At 43.9% G+C, this 22,773-nt stretch overlaps 2 protein-coding genes across 4 annotated transcripts; one reads left to right on the top strand and one right to left on the bottom strand.

The window, feature by feature from the left end:
• Positions 1-4: 4 nt before the first annotated feature.
• Positions 5-14,449, top strand: znf142 (zinc finger protein 142). Its single transcript, XM_086050812.1, has 9 exons — positions 5-444; positions 704-877; positions 1,053-1,164; positions 1,279-1,572; positions 3,023-3,847; positions 4,259-4,436; positions 8,258-10,715; positions 10,906-11,011; positions 11,993-14,449. Exons 2-9 carry the CDS (start codon positions 704-706, stop codon positions 12,478-12,480), a joined length of 4,635 nt encoding a protein of 1,544 aa, XP_085906938.1. The 5' UTR covers positions 5-444; the 3' UTR covers positions 12,481-14,449.
• Positions 12,918-22,773, bottom strand: LOC147136860 (1-phosphatidylinositol 4,5-bisphosphate phosphodiesterase delta-4-like). Of its 3 annotated transcripts, none has more exons than XM_086050815.1 (16): positions 22,446-22,773; positions 19,779-19,834; positions 19,538-19,696; positions 19,045-19,273; positions 18,661-18,790; positions 18,350-18,581; positions 17,469-17,670; positions 17,173-17,317; positions 16,918-17,073; positions 15,870-16,025; positions 15,325-15,481; positions 15,125-15,241; positions 14,857-15,035; positions 14,486-14,618; positions 14,248-14,397; positions 12,918-14,169 (listed from the first exon to the last, which is right to left on the bottom strand). In XM_086050815.1, the coding sequence occupies exons 2-16, from the start codon at positions 19,795-19,797 to the stop codon at positions 14,078-14,080; spliced, it is 2,256 nt and encodes a 751-aa protein (XP_085906941.1). In that variant the 5' UTR covers positions 19,798-19,834; positions 22,446-22,773; the 3' UTR covers positions 12,918-14,077. The 3 variants fall into 3 exon arrangements, with proteins under 3 accessions (XP_085906941.1, XP_085906940.1, XP_085906939.1); XM_086050814.1 differs by having other exon boundaries at positions 19,779-19,831; XM_086050813.1 differs by lacking the exons at positions 19,779-19,834; positions 22,446-22,773 and having other exon boundaries at positions 19,538-19,718.

Here is a 22,773-nt window from a genome sequence, read left to right as displayed (position 1 = left end):
GAATTTGGGTTCCTAAATGTTTGTTCGTCATCTTATTTATTAATTATATTTTTTGTTGGACCAATGTCTGTGTATTTTTGTAAAGATTTTGACCTTTTAAAATTGTAAAATATTTCGTTGATTTTCGTGTATCGACTGGTAAACAGAATAGATTACACGCACGTGTCCATCAGTATTTCCGGTGTTCTTTATACAAACTTCCGACTAGGTATCGTCGTTATGTTTTACTTTAAATCGGGCGCTATTCTAATGAACTCTCGCATTTCGTTTGAATTAATCGAGAAACAACATTTTTTTATTGTAATGAGTACATTTGGAGTTTAATGTGCTAACCTCTCTGTACTGTGGGGAAATTTTGCAACATTTCGCTGCCCTAAAATCACAAGAGGCTAAGTTGTAGCAGCTAACGCCGACGTTGGAGTCAAGTTCTTATTATTGTACAAAGTAAGTAACGTGGCCTAAATGTGATGTTTTTCACGTATCGTGTGAGCCAAGTTTCACATTATAAAACAGCTATAGTCTGGTAAAAAGTATTATTACACAGTTACGACCAACTGCATGGAGCAGCTACAATAAATGGCTTTTCATCGACCCCCCCACCATTCGATAATTCACTTTTCTAATAACATACAGTACTACTGAAAAATAGATAAATATTCGTCAGTATCCACGTTTTTTTGTGCCGTTTCTGTGACGCCCTAAGATGCCGCCCGTTCGCCGCTTGAAAAAGGTTCTGCCGCACCACGAGAAGATCAACCTTCTGGATATGCTCAAAGGAGGGAAAAGTTGTGCCGAAGTTGCCCGCCATTATGACTTGAACGAGAGTACAGTACGGTACATAAAGAAGAAGGAGACGGAAATAAGGATGACCCATAAAGTACGTCATTTTCAACTTTTCTCATTCTTTCGTTTTTTTAGGCTCATGTTCAGATGGGACCGCATTGTTGGTGTGACTAGTGGTTAGCAGTTCTGCCCCAAATGTCTCCAATTTTAATTAAAAAATATATATATTTTCTTTTGGCAAAGCAGCACGTTGTTGATTTTTGTTTCAGGGACTGTTGGAGATGATGGGACCTGGTAAATGTGAAATAGGCGGGCAGAATGTTGCAGATGGTGGCCGGCCCACCTGTAACTTCTCAGAGAGGCGCTTACGCAGCTTCAAAAGTAAGTACAAACTTACAGTGGTTAGGAAAATCTGTACGGACCTGACAAAATGCCAAGTTTTTGTGATATTAAAAAAATTGTATTGAATTAATTATCTTTCCTTTTTGTTCACAGGTAGTAAATGTACAAATGTAGACCTCCAGCCCCAAATCTCTACTGAAAGGCCAAAAAGAAAAACGCAGTTAAAGCTGGCTTGCACGTCATCAGCGACATCAGATGGGGATGAAGCAGAAGTTGAAGTAGTAGTAGAAGACGAAGAGGAAGACAAAGAAGATGAAGACACCAACGAAGAAGAAGACAATGCAGACGAAGAAGAAAACGATGACGATGAAGAAGCAAAGACACATGGTCACAGTGTGAAAAAACGGAGAAAAGTGGAGGGGAAGGACTCACTGTTGCCGACGAAAGGTACGCTCACGCAAGGGTTCTCAAGTGCTGTTAACCCATTAAAGCCTATAGTGCTTGGCGCAACATCTCCCCAAAACCGAAGGGCTACGATACAATCTCCCTCTTAAACCTGAGGTTCTCCCAGAAATTCAACACCTACAAAATAATTGATATCTCAGCCCTTGTATCGGATAGAAACATCATTCCAAAATAATTTGAGAGCTTAGATACGTGGTTTTCACACAGGCCAGAGTATTATTTACTGTTTCAATTGAAATTAAGTTTTTAATTTTAAAAAATCAGGTGGTAATTACCATCCTCTATTCTGTTGCAAAGAAGTCGATGTCGTCATTGGGTACAACACATATCTTAACCATATGTCACGTCCGACTGGTTCAAAGTCCATAAGCACGTCGTCTATATCAGTGCTGTTACTTATTTCAAAGCTCCCGCGATCGTCTTCACGTCCGCCATTATGATCGGAAAAAAAATCTGCGGCGTCCTCCGAGGGGTCACGATACCATCACGTGTATACTCTGATGCATTTAATTGGTTAAGAGACCAAGAATTGGATTAAAAAAAGAAAATGACGTAAACGCTCTCCCGGATTTAAGGGTGGAAAGATGCCACAGCGCTCCCGGCTTGAGTGGTAGAAACGCGGTTATGCACTTCCGGCCTTATTGCGTTAAAGGAGGCACATTAGGCCTTTTTCCACAATGAAAAACAGTTCCCAGTTGTCTTCATAACATTTCTGATAGTCTTTTTAAGCTTTACACGATCAGGATTTTGGATCCGCGATCAATGACATCATTGTAACGTTTCAACCGATCACCAATTTTGCACAAAACACACAATATCTGCCAATCCAGCCGATTAGTTGTCATGCAAGTGAGCCAATGCTCAGTAATGGTGAATAAGGATTATGTTACTGTGACTATGGGTGGCTAAATTAGGAGGCCAGAGTGCAATTTTGAACTGCGAAGTGCAGTCAAGCACCCACTAAGACAGCGTGGATTTTATTTTCCCTGGTGGAGGCAGCACTTCATCACCAAGCCACCGAATTTTAATTGTCGTGACCCAGATAGTTGCATGTGGCGCATGCAACAGACACACCATCAAACAAGAATACTCCGGCCGCCAACTTCGCAGTGTTGTTAAGTATGTGCTGCTCATCAGAAACTAACTATTAGGGCCCTGTTTTTGCAGACAGGTGCCCATGCGCTCAGCGTAAAAACGGGTGCAACTTCATTTTCATGTTGGGGCAAGTGCAGTCTGCCGTGTTTGGGACCGCACTTGACAATTTGGTCACAGAAAGCAGAATGTGCTCGGCGGAAAAAACAGGTCACATTGACAAACATTTAATCATTGTTGGTAAGAAACAAAGACAACAGGAGAGTTAATGATGTGGCCGATGAGTGAATAAAGTAGAATTTTTGAAGCAACTTTTTTTCTTATTTGGTGTTCTTTTCAGAGTACATTGCAGAGGAAGCAGAGCACATGTATGACACCCACATTTGCCACAAGTGTCGACGCAGTTTCAAGATGCGCTCCCATCTCCAAGAACACCTGCTTTTGCATTATCCCGACCCGGGTCTGCAGTGTCCCACCTGCGAGCGTTTCTTCACCAGCAGGAGCAAACTGCGCGTCCACCAGCTCCGCGAGGCAGGCGAAAAAGCCCACCATTGTCACTTGTGCGACTACTCCGCCGTGGAGCCAAACGCCATCCGCCGCCACCTCGTCACCGTCCACGCGGACGAAATGGAAGAGGACTCGACGCACCACCGCTTTCCCTGTCCCACTTGTGGTCAAAGCTTTGGCCAGAGCGGGACACTGAAGGCTCACATGAAGACTGAGCATGTCCGAGCACCCAAAGCAGCGGTGGCGTGCTTTCACGATGGTTGTCCTTTCCGGAGTCATTTGCGCAGGGCTCACATGCGACACTCGGCAGAGGAGCACGGGATCACGGCGGTGGGATGTCGCCATCACGCCTGTGTTGCCGTCTTTCCCAGTGAGAAGCACATGGAGGCGCACTTCAAGACTCACCTCGCTTACCACTGCTCGCAGTGTGATTTCTCGTGTTCCAACAAGGCCGCCTTCCTGCGGCATCAGCGGCAGGGCCACGCAGGCAGCGAGAAGCTCTGCTGCGACTTTTGCGACTTTTCTACATTCAACCCGGTGGAGTTCAAACGACACATTGGACACTTGCACGCCAATGAGAAGATCCACCGCTGCTCACAGTGCAGCTATGTGACATCACACAAGAAAGCCTTGAATCGACACATTCTGACGCATAGTGGTGAGAATTATTGACTGTCTTTTTAGGGATTTTGTGCCAATTTGGCAGAACGGCAGACGAGTGGTTAACATGTCAGATTTAGAGTTGAGGGTTCATGCTTCAGCTAACATCCACTGGTCTGGAATTTTCATCTTCTCCCTTTGCCTGCGTGGATTTTCTCTGGACACTCCAGATTCTCTCCCATATTCCAATTTTTTTTTTGTTCAGTGCTTAAGGTGAGAAGCACCTCAAGTGTAAATTGTGGGATCCTGGGAGATCCTTCTTCATGCTGGAGGTAGAAAGCTTTAGAATGGCCAAGTCCATATCCATATATGCGTTTTACCTCCTGAAGAGAAGACAAAAGGGACTAACCCCTGAGCTGGTAGTGTTGTGCGTTTGAAAGGCATGTCCACATCTTCTTTGTCTTTCAAGGTGAGAAGCCCCACAAGTGCCAGTTGTGTGACTTCCGGTGCCGAGACGAGTCATACCTCTCCAAGCATATGCTCACACACTCGAACGACAGGAACTTCATGTGTGAGGAATGTGGATACATCACCAAATGGAAGCACTACCTTAACATCCACATGAGGAAGCACGCAGGAGACCTCAGGTAGCATTGTGTTCTTCTTTCTGTATGCTGCTAACTAATCACATGTACCTTATCTAATACGGTGGTACGTTTTTTTTGTGTTTATTGCTTTGCGTTGCGGGACACAAAAACAATTGTGTGTTTTTTAGAGGGGTTAGGACTAACAATGCAGAAGCAATTATTTAAACACTTTGCGCCAGGGCTCGGCTCCTGTCCCCTGACAATAGCAGGGGTTTATACTGTACTCATTATTAATAGGCTGCATCAACCCTGTTTTGGTGGTTCAGTAGGTCAAGGTCATCCACCAATGACTGGGGTTGGTTGAGTGTTTGTGAGACACAGATCATAAATAGCCCCTGATGGTGAGGTCCAGCAAAGTAAAGTGCTCTGAGTATATTTAAGATGCTTTAAATTCAAATATGTACACGAACACACTCTTCCGAGACATAAATCCATAATCTGGGATCTCAGTAGCCAAAAAGATTTAACTAGGTGCGTATGCAGACCTAGAATTTATTTTTGATGTAAGAGGATCCTGACAATTACAATGACGGAGGTCCTCGATTTATGAGGAAGTCCTGTTCTACAGCTGGCGACGCAACTCGAATTTGCCTATCACAAACCTATGCTAAATTAGTACCAGTCATAATTCATAACAGATATTTGATTGAAAAACACTTTGAGACCGTAATTATAAAACAATCTAATGGGAATAAAAAGGTAGGGCGCTAACCGAGCATCTAAACTGAGGACCACCTGTACACACATGAAACAAACTCCCTCCCAAAAGTATTAAAAATGTGACGTCAATTCCTTTATTTTTGCATCGTTATATGTCATGGTTGCATTAGTGAAGTGTTTTTACGCTTTATTTTCAAGCCCTAAGATGTCGCCCAAACTTTCGGCACCTTTGGTGTTTTTTGGCCCGAAGCTCAAACGCAAGAGGAAGGTCATGCCCCTCTACGAGAAAATCAAGATCCTCAATATGCTCCGCGACGGGAAGACGTTTTCAGCAGTTGCACGCTGTTATGGATTGAACGAGTCGACGATTCGCTCCATCAAGAAGGAGGAAGCCAACATCCGTAATACGGTTGCCATTAATGGCTCGCAAACCTTGAAGAGGGTGGTCAATACACGTAACAAGTACATAGTAAGGATGGAGTCGTCGTTGGTTATGTGGATAACCGAATGCAGGAAGAAGAACATTCCTTTGAACACCAACACCATGATGGAGAAGGCCAGACAACTTTACCAGGAATTGGCCGATGGAAACGCCCAACGTGACAAAGAAGAAACCAGCAACAACGCCCAACCAGGACCATCGACCGCATCGAAAGAACCCATCGAATTTCTTGCAAGCAAGGGCTGGTTTGACCGCTTCCGGAAGAGATACCAGCTGAAGAGTGTCTCGCCGCATTGGGAATCTGCATCGGCAGACGTAGAAGCGGCCAGGAAGTACCCAGAGACCTTCAAGGCACTCATCAAAGAGAAAGGGTATAAGCCTGAGCAAGTCTTTAACATGGACGAGACTGGCTTGTTCTGGAAGAAGATGCCAACGAGGATGTTTATGAAGGAAGAAGCCAGAGCCCCTGGATTGAAAGGGCAGAATGATCGTGTGGTGCTGATTATGTGTTGCAATGCGGCTGGTTTCCTGATGAAACCAGCATTAATCTACAAATCTGCGAACCCTCGGTCCCTGAAGAGCAAGGACAAAAACCTGCTGCCTGTCTTTTGGATGCACAATTCAAAGGTCTCTCTAACGAAAGCCCTTGTAGCCGAGTGGTTTAATGAAAGTTTCGTCCCTCAGGCTATGTCCTACCTCTCAGAAAAGGGATTGGACTTTAATATTTGTCTCACGATGGATAACGCTAGCAGCCACCCACTGGATTTGTCCTATGAGGGTGTGCATATTGAGGTCTTGCCAGCAAATATTCAGCCTTTGGATCAAGGCCTCATTCGGACATTCAAGGCTCTTTACACTCGGAACGTCATGCAGCACATCGTCAACGCCAGGAATACCAACGAGAATAATTCTGTTGGAGAGCTGTGGAAGAAGTTCAACATCGCAACGGCGCTCCAGGTTATTCAAACATGTCTACAGGAGTTAAAACCAGGAACCATGAACGCATGTTGGAAGAAGCTGTGGCCCGAATGTGTCCACGAGGGTGAGGGCTTCTCTACTGAAGAAATTCAACGTTTGGCGGTGAATAAGGCAGTCAAACTGGCGGAGCTTTTAGGAGGAGAAGGTTTCTACAACATGGTGCCGGACGACTTGAATGACCTCCTCGAGACCCATTCTGATCCAATGGCTGATGACGACTTGGCAGATCTCCCAAAACCAGCCAGTGAGGAGGCAGAGCAAGAAGCTGATCCATTGCAGGAGGACGACGAAGACGAAGGCTTGTCACTTGAAAGGCTGTCAGTGATGGTAAAAACGGCAAAGGATCTCCAGGGGATGGTGGACGCATGGGATCCTTACATGGTTCGAGCATTGCAATTCAACAATGCTATTGATGGTGCAATGCAAACATATAAAACAATGCTCACCACTATGAAGAAACAGCGCCAGAAATTGCCCGTCAGTCAAGACAAGCCAACGTCAATGTCTTCAGAGGAAGCACCTGAATATAAAGAACTCCTTGCACTACTCCCTCCTGAAGCGCCTGATGAAGAGGCGTCTTATGAAGAGCTGTAAATGCTCTGCTTTTCTGTGCAGTGCAATACAAATCGTCGTTGTCATCTTCATCGTACTGCACAGCTGATTCTTCAACATTATCCTCTTCACTCAAGTTTAATGTCTTTACTGGTAAGTACTCTGATTTTAAAATTAGTTTTAGTACATACATACATAAATGATACATAATACATAGCGTACACATAAACAAGGATAGGACATACACTGTATACGCATTATTTTTACGGATTCTGCTCTTGCCCATTCTGCACATTGCGCTCCCTGCAAGTGTGATCTACATGATTTGACCTCTTTGTACTCATTCAAATGGGTCAAACTGTAGGGGGGGAATGCATTTTTAGGATTGGCATCCATTATTCGTAGACTTTATCTTTTCAGGGGCATGTTGTATTTACATCTGGATCAGATACACACATCTTCTTGTTTGAACCCACCCAAGTGGACTCAGAACTCTACACAAATAATTTGTCTGCCAATTTACCGTAAAGATGCAACCAAACTAATTGGGAGAGCCTTCATCATGCAGAAAGATAATAACCAGGAACGCGCTACCAAAACAAGAAACGAGTCAAGTCAGTCTTCAAACTTAAACCCCTAGAGAGGAGGATTCATTTATCTGCTCAAGAAGAGATTGAAAGGAGAAATCCTGCTGCGTTGATAGTCTGGGAATTTATCACAAAAGAACAGTTTGGTGATGTCAATTGGCCACAGACATAAGGCAGCTATTCCGCGCAAAGGATTTACAACTAAACATTCAATCGTTTTCACTGTAAAGTGTTTATTTCCATGAATTGGTGTATTTAAAATTGTGTAACCAATCCAGATGTAAATACCTGAAAATAAAAGTTAAACTGTGGAGCCCTTGTCTCATATCCATCTTGTTTTCAATCTACAGCAAAAATAAAGGAATTGGCATCACTCTTCCAATACTTTCGGAGGGGAGTATATTCTGTATATAGTCGGAGTTGACATACCAAAAATGAAGAAGGCGGAAAATCGCACAAAAATGAACCAAGTCATGGCCATATCCTCATTCCGTGGAGGTAATAAAGTCCATCTGGTCTCCTGATCATCTAATGAACGACAACCAGAATTGTAGTGTTCACGGAAAATGTGCACAGCCTAACGTACCTTCTTCTTCTTGTAGGTTTGAGTGTGATCAGTGCCCATATCGTTGTCACCGCATGGACCAGCTCAACAGCCACAAACTACGACATCAGGCCAAATCGCTCATGTGCGAGATCTGTGCCTATGCCTGCAAACGCAAATGTGAGCTTCGCAATCACATGTTAGTCAAACATTCAGTAGAGGGAAGACAAGTATCTGTGCACAAGTGCAAATACTGCGCATACACAACCTGTTTCCGGCAAGCCCTTCAAAACCACGAGAATTGTAAACACACCAGAATGAAACAATACCTCTGTGCTCTCTGTCCCTATTCCTCGTTCAGTAGCATCAGCCTCTTCCTGCACAAGAGAAAAGCTCATGGTTACGTGCCTGGTGACAAAGCCTGGCTGGAGAATTATGCAGCAAAAGAGAGGGAGAGGCACTCAAATAGCATGTTAGAGGACTCACTGATTGGTAATGAAAGATCTGCAGTGTCCACCAAAGAACCCATTACAACAGAACAGTCTGATGCCAGGCCTCCTGTAGATCAGTTTGCCGGCGAAGCTGCTGAAGTTCATTCAGAAGCTGTTCCGTTACTGGATGCTGATGTGGTCGTGAGTAAGGAGGGGACCAGTGAAGGAAGATCGCATAGTCCTCCACCTGATACCAGTCCAGAATACTGCACACTTGTTTTAACAACATTGACCCCTGAATGTGAAACATTTTTCCTGCCAAATGAGGACACAACTTCTCACGTTATGTCCACTAATTCAGATTCGACTAAAGAAAGAGAAGCTACCTTTTTGTCAACAAGCCCGGCAGAAGATGACATAAAGACTGTTCATTTTGAGAGTGAAAAATGTTCCAATGAATCTGAGAATGAAACTCCAGAATCTCCACCAGAGAAAAATCAGGTCTTGGAACATGATTGCCTTTTAAATCCTTCAAGAAAGGAAGATGAATCTCTGGTTCTGGACGGCAGAGTCCAGATGCTTGCAGTGCCAACTCAAGAAGTTTATCACTGTGACAAGTGCTCTTATGTCACCAAGAAGGAGAAAACTCTTCAGCGCCACCGTCGGTCTTTGTGTCGTAGCAGACAACGGTATCACAAGTGCCAGGCCTGTGGTGCCCAGTTCAAACAGAGGCGGAGCCTTGATGGCCACCTTGCCAAGAAGTGCCCACAAACAGAAGACAACTTTACCGCGAGTCAGGACACTTCTGAAAAACTCAAACGAGCTAAAGTCATCACTCAACAAAAGAGAATTTTGAAAAAAGTAGATGATCATGATGGCTCTGTTCATAGTGCCTTGACATCCAGTGACACAGAGCGTAATCCAAGTCAACATGGAAACATTTCCGTGCATAGAAAAGTAGCGAATCCCAGGAAATTCATGTGCAACTTTTGCAGTTTTTCATCGGTCAAGCTTGCAACGTTTAATCGACACATTTCCAGTTGCCAAAAAGGAAAAAAATACAGTCAAATCGTTAGTGTGTCGGTCAAAGAAAAACAACCTATTGAAGAGGGCCCTGGGAAAGGTTCCCCCAGTGTGCCTGAAGGTGGACTGGGAAATGCTTTAGCCCTCCAGGAAGAGCCAAATGTGGCCCAGAGTTCCACGTGTGCCGTTGAGCCAAAGCATTTACACCAGAACTCTACTGTCGAGCAAGAAAGACACAAGGCACGAAAGCAAATAGGTGCTTCATCCCGTCACAGATGCCCTTACTGTCCTTTCACCACCACCAGGCGCTACCGTTTGGAAGAGCACCAGTCCCTTCACACAGGAACCGGGCGCCACGCCTGCGATGTCTGCAACAAGACATTCGGAGCGGCGTCCAAGCTGCGCCAGCACAAGGTACGCGTCCACGACAGGCGACCCGCTCTGCCTTGCTCATTTTGCGACTACAGCGGCTACACGGCGGATGACTTGAGGCGACACACTGGCCGGTGCCACACAGGGGACTCGAATCATGACTGCACCGATTGCGAGTCCTGTTTCAGTTCGGAAGCGGCTCTGAGAAACCACCGCATACGAGCGCACCGGCAGCGGGCGCGTTTCCCCTGCGAGCGGTGCGACTACACTTGCAGCAGCGAGGCCACTTTGAGAAACCATCAACGGAGCGAGCACCGGGAGTCTTTGGAGACCAATGAAAACTGTAAGGCTCATCTTCGAATCCACCTCACCCACCACTGCCAGCTCTGCTCCTTTGCTGGCAAAACCAGGCAGGTCCTCGCACAGCACCTTCTAGATGAGCATGAGGAAGGGTCCCCCTCAGACAAACCACTCCGATGCGGAAGCTGTACATTTGCTTGCCGGCACCCACTGGTGTTGGAACAGCACCTGCGTTCACACGGAGGCAAGCGCATGTACAAGTGCGTGGATTGCAAGTACTCGACGGGCAACAAGCAGAAGATCACCTGGCATGTTCGCATACATACGGGGGAGAAGCCGTACAGGTGTGGGCATTGTAGCTATACCTGCGTCGATCCCTCAAGGCTGAAGGTAAGCGCAAAGTTGGATCAAGTGAAATTACATTTCCAAGAAAAAGTCAATTTTTCAAACATTCCTGTCATTGAAAATTTAGAAAAAGATACTTTGCTTTAAGAAATTGGATAGAACATAAACTAAACGTTTTTAGATGCACTGTGCATGTGTTCTCAGCTATTTTTCTCCATTTTGTGCCTTCCTCAAGCTTCATATGAGGGTTCACCGAGAAGAGAAAAAGTACCTTTGTCCTGAGTGTGGCTATAAATGCAAGTGGGCCACTCAGCTCAAGTACCACATGACCAAACATACAGGTGAGATCCAGAGGTGGCAAAAGTACTCACACTCAACTCAAATAGATGTGCAGCTACATGTCTAATAAATTCTTGGATACAGTAAAACTAGGAAGTAAAACTTGAAAAAAAATGGTAAAATGTGAAAATGTCTTTGTACATTGTCAGTCATCCAGGGCATGGTAATTCACAAAGCAAGCTTGAATTGAGGCAACAAGTCTTCATTTTTTTGTTTGTTTTTAAAGACGTTTTAGTTGAGGTACTGGCTGCCTCCTCAGGTCAAGACTAAGCTGTCTATCTGCACCTTAAAGAGAAGCAGCACTTTTTGGAGGACACAAATACTGTGTATATATATACATGTTCTCGACAGAAGACTGATGGCTTGAAAGAGACGTTACATGAAGTTGGAGAGACCATCTCTAAACAGAGGAGGTGGCTTACCACACCACTTATCCCCCACAACAATGCCATTCTGTTTTACATTCCAAAGAGACTATGATTTTGCCACCAACAAATAACAAAAACAGTCTCTTGAATTGTTGAGGCAGCTCAACTACATTTTTTAATGGAATATTAATGTGGGAGTTTGCACCCAACGATCCTCTTGTTGCCTGTCTGCAAGGCATCCTAACTACTGTCCTTTTGCATTCCAAAAGATACCATTTTTGATTGGAACAAAAGCATGCGAGACACGAGGGGCAGCAACGTAATAGTTGGTGTTGGTGTTCGGTCTGAACCTAGCACAAGACGACCAGAAATGTCCAGTTGCTATCGATTCAGTGCCCTGAAATGTTTGATGTTTGCTTTTATTTTTGCTTTGTTTTACTTTGCTGTCTGCTGCCAGGTTGGCATTGCAAATGAGAATGTGTTATCAATTGTCTTACCTGGATATACCAACATTAAATAAATAAAAAACAAAAGTATATCATTTGGGTAAATTGTCTTACCTGGATATACCAACATTAAATAAATAAAAAACAAAAGTATATCATTTGGGTATAGGGGAGAAGCCGTATGCCTGCGACCAGTGTGACTACCGCACCAACCGAGCGGACGCCCTCCGTGCCCACCGGACCACGAGGCACTGTGACGTGCGGGCCTACGTCTGCGAGAAATGCGGCAAAGCCTTCAAGACCAGCTTCATCCTGAAGACTCACCAGCGGCAGCATGGCGACCAGCGGCCGTACACTTGTGGCGTGTGCCACAAGGCCTTCCGCTGGCCCGCCGGCCTCAGGCATCACTTCCTGACGCACACCGAGCAGCTGCCCTTTCGCTGTTGTCACTGTTCTTATAGGGCCAAACAGAAATTTCAGGTGGTCAAACATTTGCAGAGGCACCACCCGGGGATGCCCGTAGAGCAGGGGGTGGTGAGGGACTTGGACACCGGTGGCCTCACCCTGAAGGAGGCTATGCAAGGAACGCTGAACAATAGAGGAACAGAAGAGGAGCGAGATCAAGAAACAATGAGGAGCGGACAAACTGTGAGTTGAAGGCCATCAAATGTTAATAATTGATCACTGCTTAGCATTTCGGTCCAAAAATGAGCCACTTTTGTGTCTACCAGTTCACCTTAACCCTCCTGTCATGTGGTGGGTTAATTTGGACCATGTTGATATGACTTCAAAACAAAAACAAATATTCTGCTGTCTTGTTCTTTTCTCTTTTTATGATATACCGTGATCAAGCTATTCACGGGTTATTCGGACTCATTTTGATATTAAATAAAAAGCAGAAAAGAACTAGGCCAGCATAACATTTGTGTTTGTTGTTGCATTTTCTTAATAGTAACACAGGTCCATTTGACTCGCAACAACACCCAACGGTTAAATGTGAGTGAGTTTATCCTTTATAAAAAAAGTCAGTCCGTTGTCATTGAAAATTGTATACATATTTTGACAGTGAATAAATGCAGCCTCATACAGCCTCATAAAAGCACAGTGACATTTATTTTTGATGCATAGAATAACGTTTGTATACAAAATTGTGCACAACAAGCCATGTGTGCATAGAGTAAGTAAATCAAACCAACTCATGCAAGCTTGCCTGTTAAAGGTTGGAAAGGGAAGACATCAACAAGGCTGGATCAGACGGATGCTTGTCACTCTTTTTGTTACCTTTTTATATACTCAAGCAAGGCCAATACTGAGTGTCCTATAAATAATTGTAATATTGCACAGATTCTACTCTATTTGGATCATTTCCTTCACCGGAACCATAGCCCAGTTCCAAATGTTGTCCTTGTTTGTATCAAACATCTAATCCCTTCAGCGATATTTGTGAAAAATGCTCAATACGATGTCCCAAAATGGTCCTTTATTTTAACAAGGCCAACTTCATGGAGATGCGGGGATTGTAATGTCCAAACACACATACTCCTGTTACAGAGTGCCGGGTAGTTATTTGGAATGCAATAAATCAGAACATGATGGAAAATGCAACTTATTTCGATAGTTCAACTGAAAAAGGAAAACTCATCGTATAAATGAAGTCGATTCAATACACAGAAATGCATACAGATTTTTTTTCTCCTTTTGATGATTACAGCTTCATAGTTTGGCTGGTTCTGTGACTTAAACTTAGGTGTGACACCTATGTTAAAATTAGAGCTGGGACTGGCACCCAAATTCCCATTGACTAAACATAGTGACTTTCTTTTTCCGGTAGGGAAATACTTTTGGTACGTTACTGCCAGCGGCTAAAGAGGGTGGTGATGCACCACAGGTACTTGCCAACCAGCAGAACCAGAAGAAATAGTAGTCATGCATTTTCAATCGCCAAAAGAAAGAAAAATGCTACATATCCAACAAAAATGGTTCATTTAATATATTTGTACAGTACATTTTAAAAAAAAGTTGCATAATTCATTTTTATAATTAAAAATGTGAAAAGTGAACGTCTTGAACCATGACCTATGAAAGCTCTAAATATTGATTGGAATGTTTAGTAATGGAATTAATCATGAGATGTAAACAGTGATTATTGGGATTTTTTTTAGTTTTGAAAATTAAACAAACCATCGGGGCAAATTGACCCAGGAACAATATTGTTGTTGCGGGGAACTGAACGTAAAAGGGAGATTTAAGCAGTTCATGTGAGTTTCGAGATACTGATATTAACAAACAGTGATGCAGGAGGGATGGCCGTTCCATCTTTCGAAAGTAGATGAATGTGACGGTATCCTGCAACAGAAATGAAGCTTTCAGTTAAATGTCACGCTGGGAATTTATTTTTAAAACAAATGTTCACTCGCTGCTAACCTGGTTGGATGCACGTGAACGGCAGTGTGTACTGTCCAATGAAGTCGTTTTTGGATGTCTTGTCGTAATCTTCCACAACAAAGCGAATCAAGGCCAGCTCGGAAGTGTGGATGACAAAATTCAAAGTCTGATTCCACACTGGGTTAAATCCTGCATGAAGAGCGATCATTTATTTATTTATTTTTTTCAGTTATGGCTTGAATAAAATCAAAACCACCATCGAACGACTTTCTCGTACCGTTGTTGTTGATGTGACTGGTCTCCTCCTTAGCCTGGTCCTGCGGTACTCCGTACACCTCCACCCTGACCAAGGGGTCGACAATAGAGCCCTCTTTCTGATTCACCTTTGGTAGCTGCTGCCCACTTATCACCTGAATGACAAAAAAGTCACTACAAATTTGAATCATTGAGTATATGAAACAGTAATTTAATATTTACTGTAATTGTGATTTAAAAACTGTACTAGGGTAGGTTTAGTTTGATATGCAAATTTTGGTTACGGTATCATAGGAACGGAATTATCTCGTAAACGGGGGACAGGATTTGTATTTAGAGCGAGTCAGTGGTCTGAATGCCTCTTTTATTGGTTGTTTGAGAAGAGATGTTCACCTGGATGGATAAGCGTATCGGTTTGTAGCCCGGCTGGTCTTGGGGTTTCTCCGGGTTGAACGTTGTGCGGTTGCCTCTCAAGATGCTCGGTTTGAGTACGTAACCGCAGCGACTGTTCTGTGCGAACAGCCCGTCATTGAGGTCCATTTCCAGACCGGCCGTCTGGAAGTTCAGAGCCACTTTGCGGAATGTGTGGAACATGACATCATTCAAGAGTTCGTCGTCTGGATTGGATGAGCACAATTGGAACCAAAGCTTTTCTCCTCACCTATCTGGCATCCCGCATTCCACAATTCCTGAGGGTTATAGTTTGACGAGTCGGTCCTGAGGCCACTTGGGTAAATCCTGCTTAGCTGTTTTACATTATGCCGCACAAAGTCTGCTCCTGTAGAAAAGTATGAGAAGTGTGGCACATCTATATAGACACATTGACTTCAATTTCACCGCTCTTTCATTATCTCCTACTACCTGCTTCCTTAGTGAGCCTCTTGGCCTTGGACTCGGCAAATGAGGACATCTCGTTGCATTTGGAGTGTAGAGGGCTGCCTTGAAAACCACGGAAGTGGACGCTCTTGCAATAAACCACCAGATCGGATAGCTCACGAGAGAGTTTGGACTTGGGTTTCTGAGCCAAACAAGAAAATGTGGGAAAGATTAGTTTGACAAAAAAACTTGTCTTGACAGTAGTCTAATCTGGCAAATGGAGCTGGGCGAAATGATACAAATTGAACCCCTTGAGCTATCGTCACCATTAAGGAGAGGAAAGCCACGAGTTGAAGTTAATTTGGCTGGAACAAATGGCATTTCCATTCATTTTGAAACGGAATCAAAAACAAAGTAAAGTCTTTTCTAATGGCACCGCTGTAGTCTAAAATGTAAATGTAGTTCAAATTTAATCCCTAAACACTACTATCATTTCAAACTCATTTTACAATACCAGGCTTAAAATTATATGTCACTTATAAATCTTTTGCTTTGTGATATATTCTTTTGTTTTCGGGACACAGTTGTACCTTCTCGTGTTGGTTGAAACTTTCAGCGTGCAGCTCTTCAGCTTCACCGTTGGCCACCTCCTCCTCATCACTATTGTCATCTGTGAGCGTTCCGTCCAGGGACCCCTCTGCACCACCAATTTTCTTGGCTTTTAGCAAAATCTTTCCTTTCAGATCCTTCATGTCACAAGAGAGTATCATTAGTGCAGGACTCTGAAATGTGAACACATTTCAGTACTCTCTTGAGGGCACCTCATTGTCTTGCACTTTGTCTCCTGCAGACGCTAAAATGCATTTTAAGATTGACGTGCTGTTGCTTTAACATTGATTTGCTAAGTGCTAATGGAACGCCATCTACAAAAAAGATTGTGAGAGCTACAATGTTTAAAGTTCCACTCAAAATATTACTGGTGCTTCACATATTCAGAGATTTGCTTAAAGCTACACTCTTTCTGAAAGGACATCAATTAGTCAACCAATATGTTCATGTATACATTTTCAAAATATGAATGAAACCTATAATCAGCAATTACTGGTCCCTGCTCACACCCTTTCATGATGAATCTTTATAATTATCAATCTTTGAAGCCATGCTCTCCTAATTTCCTGAAAAGCTTCAAATTTCCCATCAGCCACCTGTCCAGGATACTTGCTTGTCATTTGGTTCAATTCCCTGTAGGAGTTTGTCTACAATCAGAGCCCTGGAATTTGTCTAAAATGGTCGCTTCAAAGCAAATTCGCTGACTTCCTGTTCAATTTCAGGCACGGATCCTGAAATTTTTTTCATGCATTCGGTTATGATACACGTCCATCCAATTTTGTCTTGATCAGTGAAACTGCCTTTTTTTTTTTTCTTACTTCAACAAAGTACAGGGCCTGGAATATGCCCAGAATGGCCAGCATCCTGTTCAATATCAGGCATGGGTTCCTTGAGACTTTTTTGTGAGTCCTGTCATGAAAATAGACCCAATTTCATGCTTATTGGTGAAATCGCTGTTGGTGGCTAATTTCTTTCCAGCATTCCAGGGGGCGCTACTGACAGACAATTATCGTAACTGATCGGACAGACCTGTGGTGAGGGAAGACACTGAGGGATGGAATGTCCGTCCAAAATGTTCCTTAGCAGCATGTCACCCAAGATCTTGCTCAGATGACGGGCCATGACCGTCTGCTGCTCCACACTGCAATGATTCTCAAGGGACAAGATGACCGGGAACTCGGATGTCTATCAAGAAAAGTCAGAACCGCACATCATATACTTTACTGTCGTATTGAGTTTTTTTGTTTGTTTTGTTTTGTTTTATGCATGGTAAGTGCTACCCACCGTGAAGGCATATTCTTTCAGTGTTGCAATGATGTCCTTGAAGAGAATCTTGGAGGTGAGAGTATGTCCATGATACACCACTGGCTCCCCATCGCTACCATCCCAGCAGTCCACCTCCACGCAGCGACAGCCTCTCTTAAGGGCCCTGTGTTGCGCACGCAGTTGAAAAAGTCTTGATCGTTAGAGTAGAGTTACGAGCATGGTCACGGAACACATTAAACGCGTGAGTCAAGGCACCACTGCATGGCAACGAGGTGAAATCGTTTTTATATGCGGTTAAGAGCAGCAGGTCTTACTGGATGTAGGCCTCCAGGCTGCTCTGGCCTCGCAGCTGGTCCTCCATCAGGTAGGTGTTGTGCGAGGAGGAGATGAAGTAGTGGCTGAGCGGCTGGCTCATGTCCTGGTAGAGACCCAGACGGTCGGGTTTGAATATGGAACCCTCCGGGGAGCACAGATACATCTGGAAGCCGTCAAGGGACATGGTGCCTTGCTTCTTGGCTGCACAGAGATCAAAATTGAGAATTTAACTACTTCCACGCAAGTGGTACCCTTAAAAAAACATTCCCAAAATCATAAAACAGATATTTAAATTCCCTCTTATAGACTTGAGTAAATTGTAACATCTCAGTATTGGCTGTATTGTGAGTGACAGGTTGTCAAGCCACAGCATGTGTGAGGGCAGAGTGGCTGCATGATGATTTCTTTCCTCAATAAGGAGAGCAACTTGTTACCCAATGTTGGGTCCCCAAACTCCTGCGGGGTGTGCATGACATTACAAAAAAGTGCATGACTGCAACATTAGCCAATTGAGTCTATATACACTCGCAGCCAGAGAGGAACGCATTTCCTCCTTATGGCTCCTTTTGCTGGCACAACGAATGCATCGTTAAATCTGCAAACCGCTTGATGTATGCCTAGCCAGCTAAACTATAAAACATGAGTCATGTTCACTGATGTTTGTGGCTGTCACTGTGACGAAGGTGACCATATTGAACGTTATTATGGGCTAATTCCCAGGCTCGTACTTTCAAATCCCTACTAGGGAATTTGTCCAAATTGGCCCCAATCTGAAGAATTTATACAAGCCAAATGGGCAGTGATCACCTGCTCATGTCTTGTCTTATAGCTCCTCCTCTTAGCCCCTCTTGTTGGCTTGATGATGCGCCACTTAACTGACCTGTTCCCGACGGGTCATGGCGCTCCATCAACTCCATGGCATGCCGGGCGCTGCCTTCGCCCTCCTGCTGCTCTACATTCAGGAAGTTCTCCAGCTCCTCCAGCATTAGCGTCTCCCCGTCTCCAGAGTAGTCCTGGAACACTCTCCACACTTCATCTCTCTGGGTCAGCATCTTGTAGAAGAGGACAAACTGCTCGAGTTCCAGTGAGCCGCTCTGTGATCGGTCTGCCATCTGGAAACCAAACAAGAGGGTGGCTGTCACTTTTGTTGTCAACATGTTTGAGGAGCAGCAAAGTCTTTCGAAATCATACCGTGAAGAGGTAGAGAGCATGTTCCTCGTTCATCTCCACGTTCATCATCTTCAACAGTTTCCGCACTTCTTTGAAGTTCATTTTCCCGTCTTTGTTTTTGTCGGCCTTGTGAAACCAGTCCTGGACCCACCTGAGAGGATGCTCAGGGAAACTTGGATTGGAAATCAATACTAGGGATTCATGTAATAGAAACAGTGTTTCTCCCACTGGAGGCCAGGAACCCTCAATGGTCCACAAGTCATAACATGGGGGTCCACAAAATAATTTGTAAGAGTATATGTCCTATCATTTTAGCTCATTCACTGCCGAAGACATCCTCACTTAAAGGACAAGCGCTATAGAAAATGGATGCCTGGCGTGTATATACCAAACTATTAAGGATACTGATCCAGTCTCTGCTTCTCATCCATGGTTTGAGCTCTGTGAATGAGCTTGCGTAATCCCCGGATCCAGGCCTGAGCCTCCTCTGGGGACTCAGCCACAAGGTCGAGGTTGCCTTGCCGACCGTGAAACACCAAGGTGAAACAGAGGTCGGCCGAGAACTCGTCCGTGATGCTGAGCAAGACCTCTGAGTGGTGGCCCTCGCGCACCGCCTCCACCTCAATCACTGAAACTGGAAAGAAATCAAGAGTGTGGGGAGAGTTTGATTCATTACCAACTCATCTATCACCAGGTACCAAAATTTAAAGTCAAAGTTTAGTGGCTTGTGTTTGAGACCACTAAAATATATTTTCATCTGGTGACATGTTTGCAAAAAGTGGTGAGTTTTCAGGCATGGCGTAGCTAACATGAAAACCGGAGAGCCATGGGGGGAAATTTGCAATTACATGGAGCTGTATGGTAACTGAGTTAATTTCAGGGGTTGTTGGCAACTTACATGTGGAGTGGCCTTTTCCCAGCCATCTGGACTTGTACCAAATACTCAGACCGTCCTCCAGGAGTCGGAAATACCTTTGCTTCTTCCACGTACGGGACTTGACCTTTCTCAAAGTGGACCCTGCCATCATCACCTTGATGTCAGGGTCATCCTGAAGACCTGGAGGCCCATACGATATCATAAGTGCGCCAACATGAAGGAAAAATGTTCAGCGGCATGTCAATCATTCACATGCACTCACGTGAACCCTGAGTCTCCATTTTGTTCGCCCGCAATCGTGCCCAGGGAAAGTTGCTGCTAAAACAAAGCAGATGTTAGTGGATGGATTCCAGTTGTCTGAAACCATTGCGGCTAATTAGTGACTTTTCTTCATTTGTTTATCAAACCATGTGAATGATTATACATCTCAATTTGATCCTCAATAAAGACCCGAAATCAAAAGAGTCATAATAACCAAGTGGTTTAAGTGTAAATGATGGCAATAATAATGTCATGGAAATAATGATTTTATAAAAGCAATGTTTATTGTTATTTTTTCTCATTTTTGGAGGATTAAACAAATGAACGCAGCGATATCGCTGTTTCTGAGAAATGAACATGACAGGAGGGTTCAGTAAAGCATTTCGAGTACATGCTGCTTATCAAGGAAAGGAAATAACTTCCCCCTCCTGTCTGTGTCTGTTCACTGCTAAATGTGGGACGATACGCTTCGGAAAGACAATGTTTTTCCTCTTGATCCTGAGTTGGCACCCCGGAGATATCGAATCCTCTCAACTGTGTCCTGAAACAACACAGATTTCTCTTTGCTTTTAAAAGCACGAAAGCGCTCCCACACTTAAGGTTTTAACCCTCTGGAACAGGAGTAATGTCACCGGGTCGGTTTGACCCAGGCATGTTGAATCAGACAACAAAAACGTTTAAGCTTGCTTCAATCTAGTTTACGGTGAGCTTTAAATAAGAGTTTTAAATGTCTCCTTCAAAATACAGTGGGTGAATGTACATTAATGAGAAATAAAATGAAACTTTTTTGATTTTGGCAAATGGCTGCGATGACACAGAAAGTGAACAATTTCAAGGGGTCTCAATACTTTCCATACCCACTGTAGGTTTGATTAACCATTTTCACACTTCTAAAATGGGTCAGTATGACCAAACCAGATTGTAGGAGATGAAAAAGATGAGTTTTTCTTCAGTATGACCCACGTCATATCCAAAAGTGCCAGGAAGTCCCAAATTCCGTTATACATTGTTTATAGCTCATAACACCATCACTCACCATTTTATCAAAATTTGTCACAAACAAATGCAAATATCAATATCACTGTTAATTGGCAAAAAAATGTTTTCTATTATGATGGGCCCACATTACTCGCAACATAACAGGACAGTTAAGAGCTGAATTTGAACATTTCACACAACTCAATTATTAACTTTTTGCCAACACAACTATGTCAGGTTGGTCTCATGCTGCTGTTTTCCGGAAAGTTCAGCAGTCACAAGGGGCTCCTCCTCTGAGCTGTAAATAAGGTCACAAGTGTGCACTTTTATTTTTGGGGCCGTTGAAGTGAAGTGTTTTGGATGACGGTTCTGCCGAGCCCAGATGAGTCATTGCTAAACTGAAGCCCTCGGGGAAGTTCACTGACCACACGCGCAAAGTCACCCTGATGTCTGGCCAGATGGAATTATGGAATTAACGACTCGGCCAGGAACACAAACATCTTCTGTTTCTTGTTGGCTCTTGCTGTACTGCCCCAGTGTGGTGGCATTATCTTTCGTATTTGTCACTTTGCTCTTCTGGTGCCACTTGAACAAGTCTCTATGATAAACTTCTTCTGCTTGGCTTAATTCTTTTGCGGGTCCAACTCTGCATTGTGTTATATTTTCGGGCATGACGAATCGTTGATTGGGACACGATAAATCGATGGCAACTGGACAGTTCTGGTTGTCTTGGGAAACGTTCGGCCTCTGATCTGAGCAGGCTTCATCAGTTTGTGTACAAAAGTTGTCTCAAGTAACTTTGTGCATGAACTGATGAACAATACTCAGAGGCATGACTGATCTTTTTTTTAATGAAAAGCTAAGAAATTGTCCGCACTGAAGCATGATCTGTTAGAGGTAATCACCAAATCATCATTGACATGGTTGGTAATTGAGTTAATCGTGCAATATAAACAATGTTTATTCACACGTCTGACACAATCTTTGGATCTTTAAACCAGCAAATGTCGCGGGAAAATTTGTTGTTCCTGAGAAACTAAACCAAACAGGGTGGTTAATCAGTGACTTATTGTTGAGAGGTAATACACTAAACAGCGATTGGGAGTGCTTCCCAATGCTCACTTTTAGATCATGATCCTGGACAGAATGACCCATTGGCATAATTGCTGTTGTTGCGAGAAACAAACAACAGAATCATTTATCAGTTATCTTCAACACTAAACTGATGAAACGATTGAAAAAGTATGTAACGTTGTTAGGGAGATGCAAACTGGTCATTGGGGTTTTTGCGGTCATTTCTGATACTTTTTGCATGGGAAGACATGTTCGGGTCAAATTGACCGTTCAAATGATGGCTGTTCCTGAGAAACAAATTGAACAGACAGGTTAAAGGAGGATCCTCGGTTCAGTCTCGCAAAAACAAACATGTCACAATCGCTCAAGACTCGGAAACATTAACCGGAGGCTTAACAGTTTGCCTCTTGCCTCACACAAGTAAACAAGGAATCTGCTCGCCGATTACTAACCAATGTCATTGCTGCAAATTAGAACCAGACACTCACTATAAATATGTGACATCATCTGAGCGCCCCCCCCCCCCCCCCAAAAAAAAAAAAATACAGTATGAATACATATAGTGGAGACACAAAAGCAGCCATATTACAACGATACTAAGAATAGATTGATTTACCCAAAGCGCAGGTCTCCCTAGAGATGAGTCAGACGTCCAGATGCGGTCGACTTATAGCGGCTCCTCCACTAACGGCCTCACGTCCTGGGGGGCTGCGGTGTGGAGGGGCGGTTGATGCATTGTGGGCGGCCTGAGAGATTGTCCAGGGAATCAAAGATGACACATCCTTGGATGTTTGGATCCAGACGCTCGGAAGGTCTGGGGAGCGTTTAAGCACTGGGAGTGTCCGAGGAGAAATCTGTCTCGGACACAGACCGCTACAGGCTGCGTGTGCTTCTCCTCCTCCTCCTCCTAAGCCTTCCTTCCTTTTGCTGCCACTCCCTCTTCC

This window comes from Filicampus tigris, chromosome 14, assembly GCF_054856515.1.
Source record: "Filicampus tigris isolate MCC_2025a chromosome 14, RoL_Ftig_1.0, whole genome shotgun sequence".
Classification (NCBI taxonomy): domain Eukaryota; kingdom Metazoa; phylum Chordata; class Actinopteri; order Syngnathiformes; family Syngnathidae; genus Filicampus; species Filicampus tigris.
This window is presented reverse-complemented; position numbering and strand designations above follow the sequence as displayed.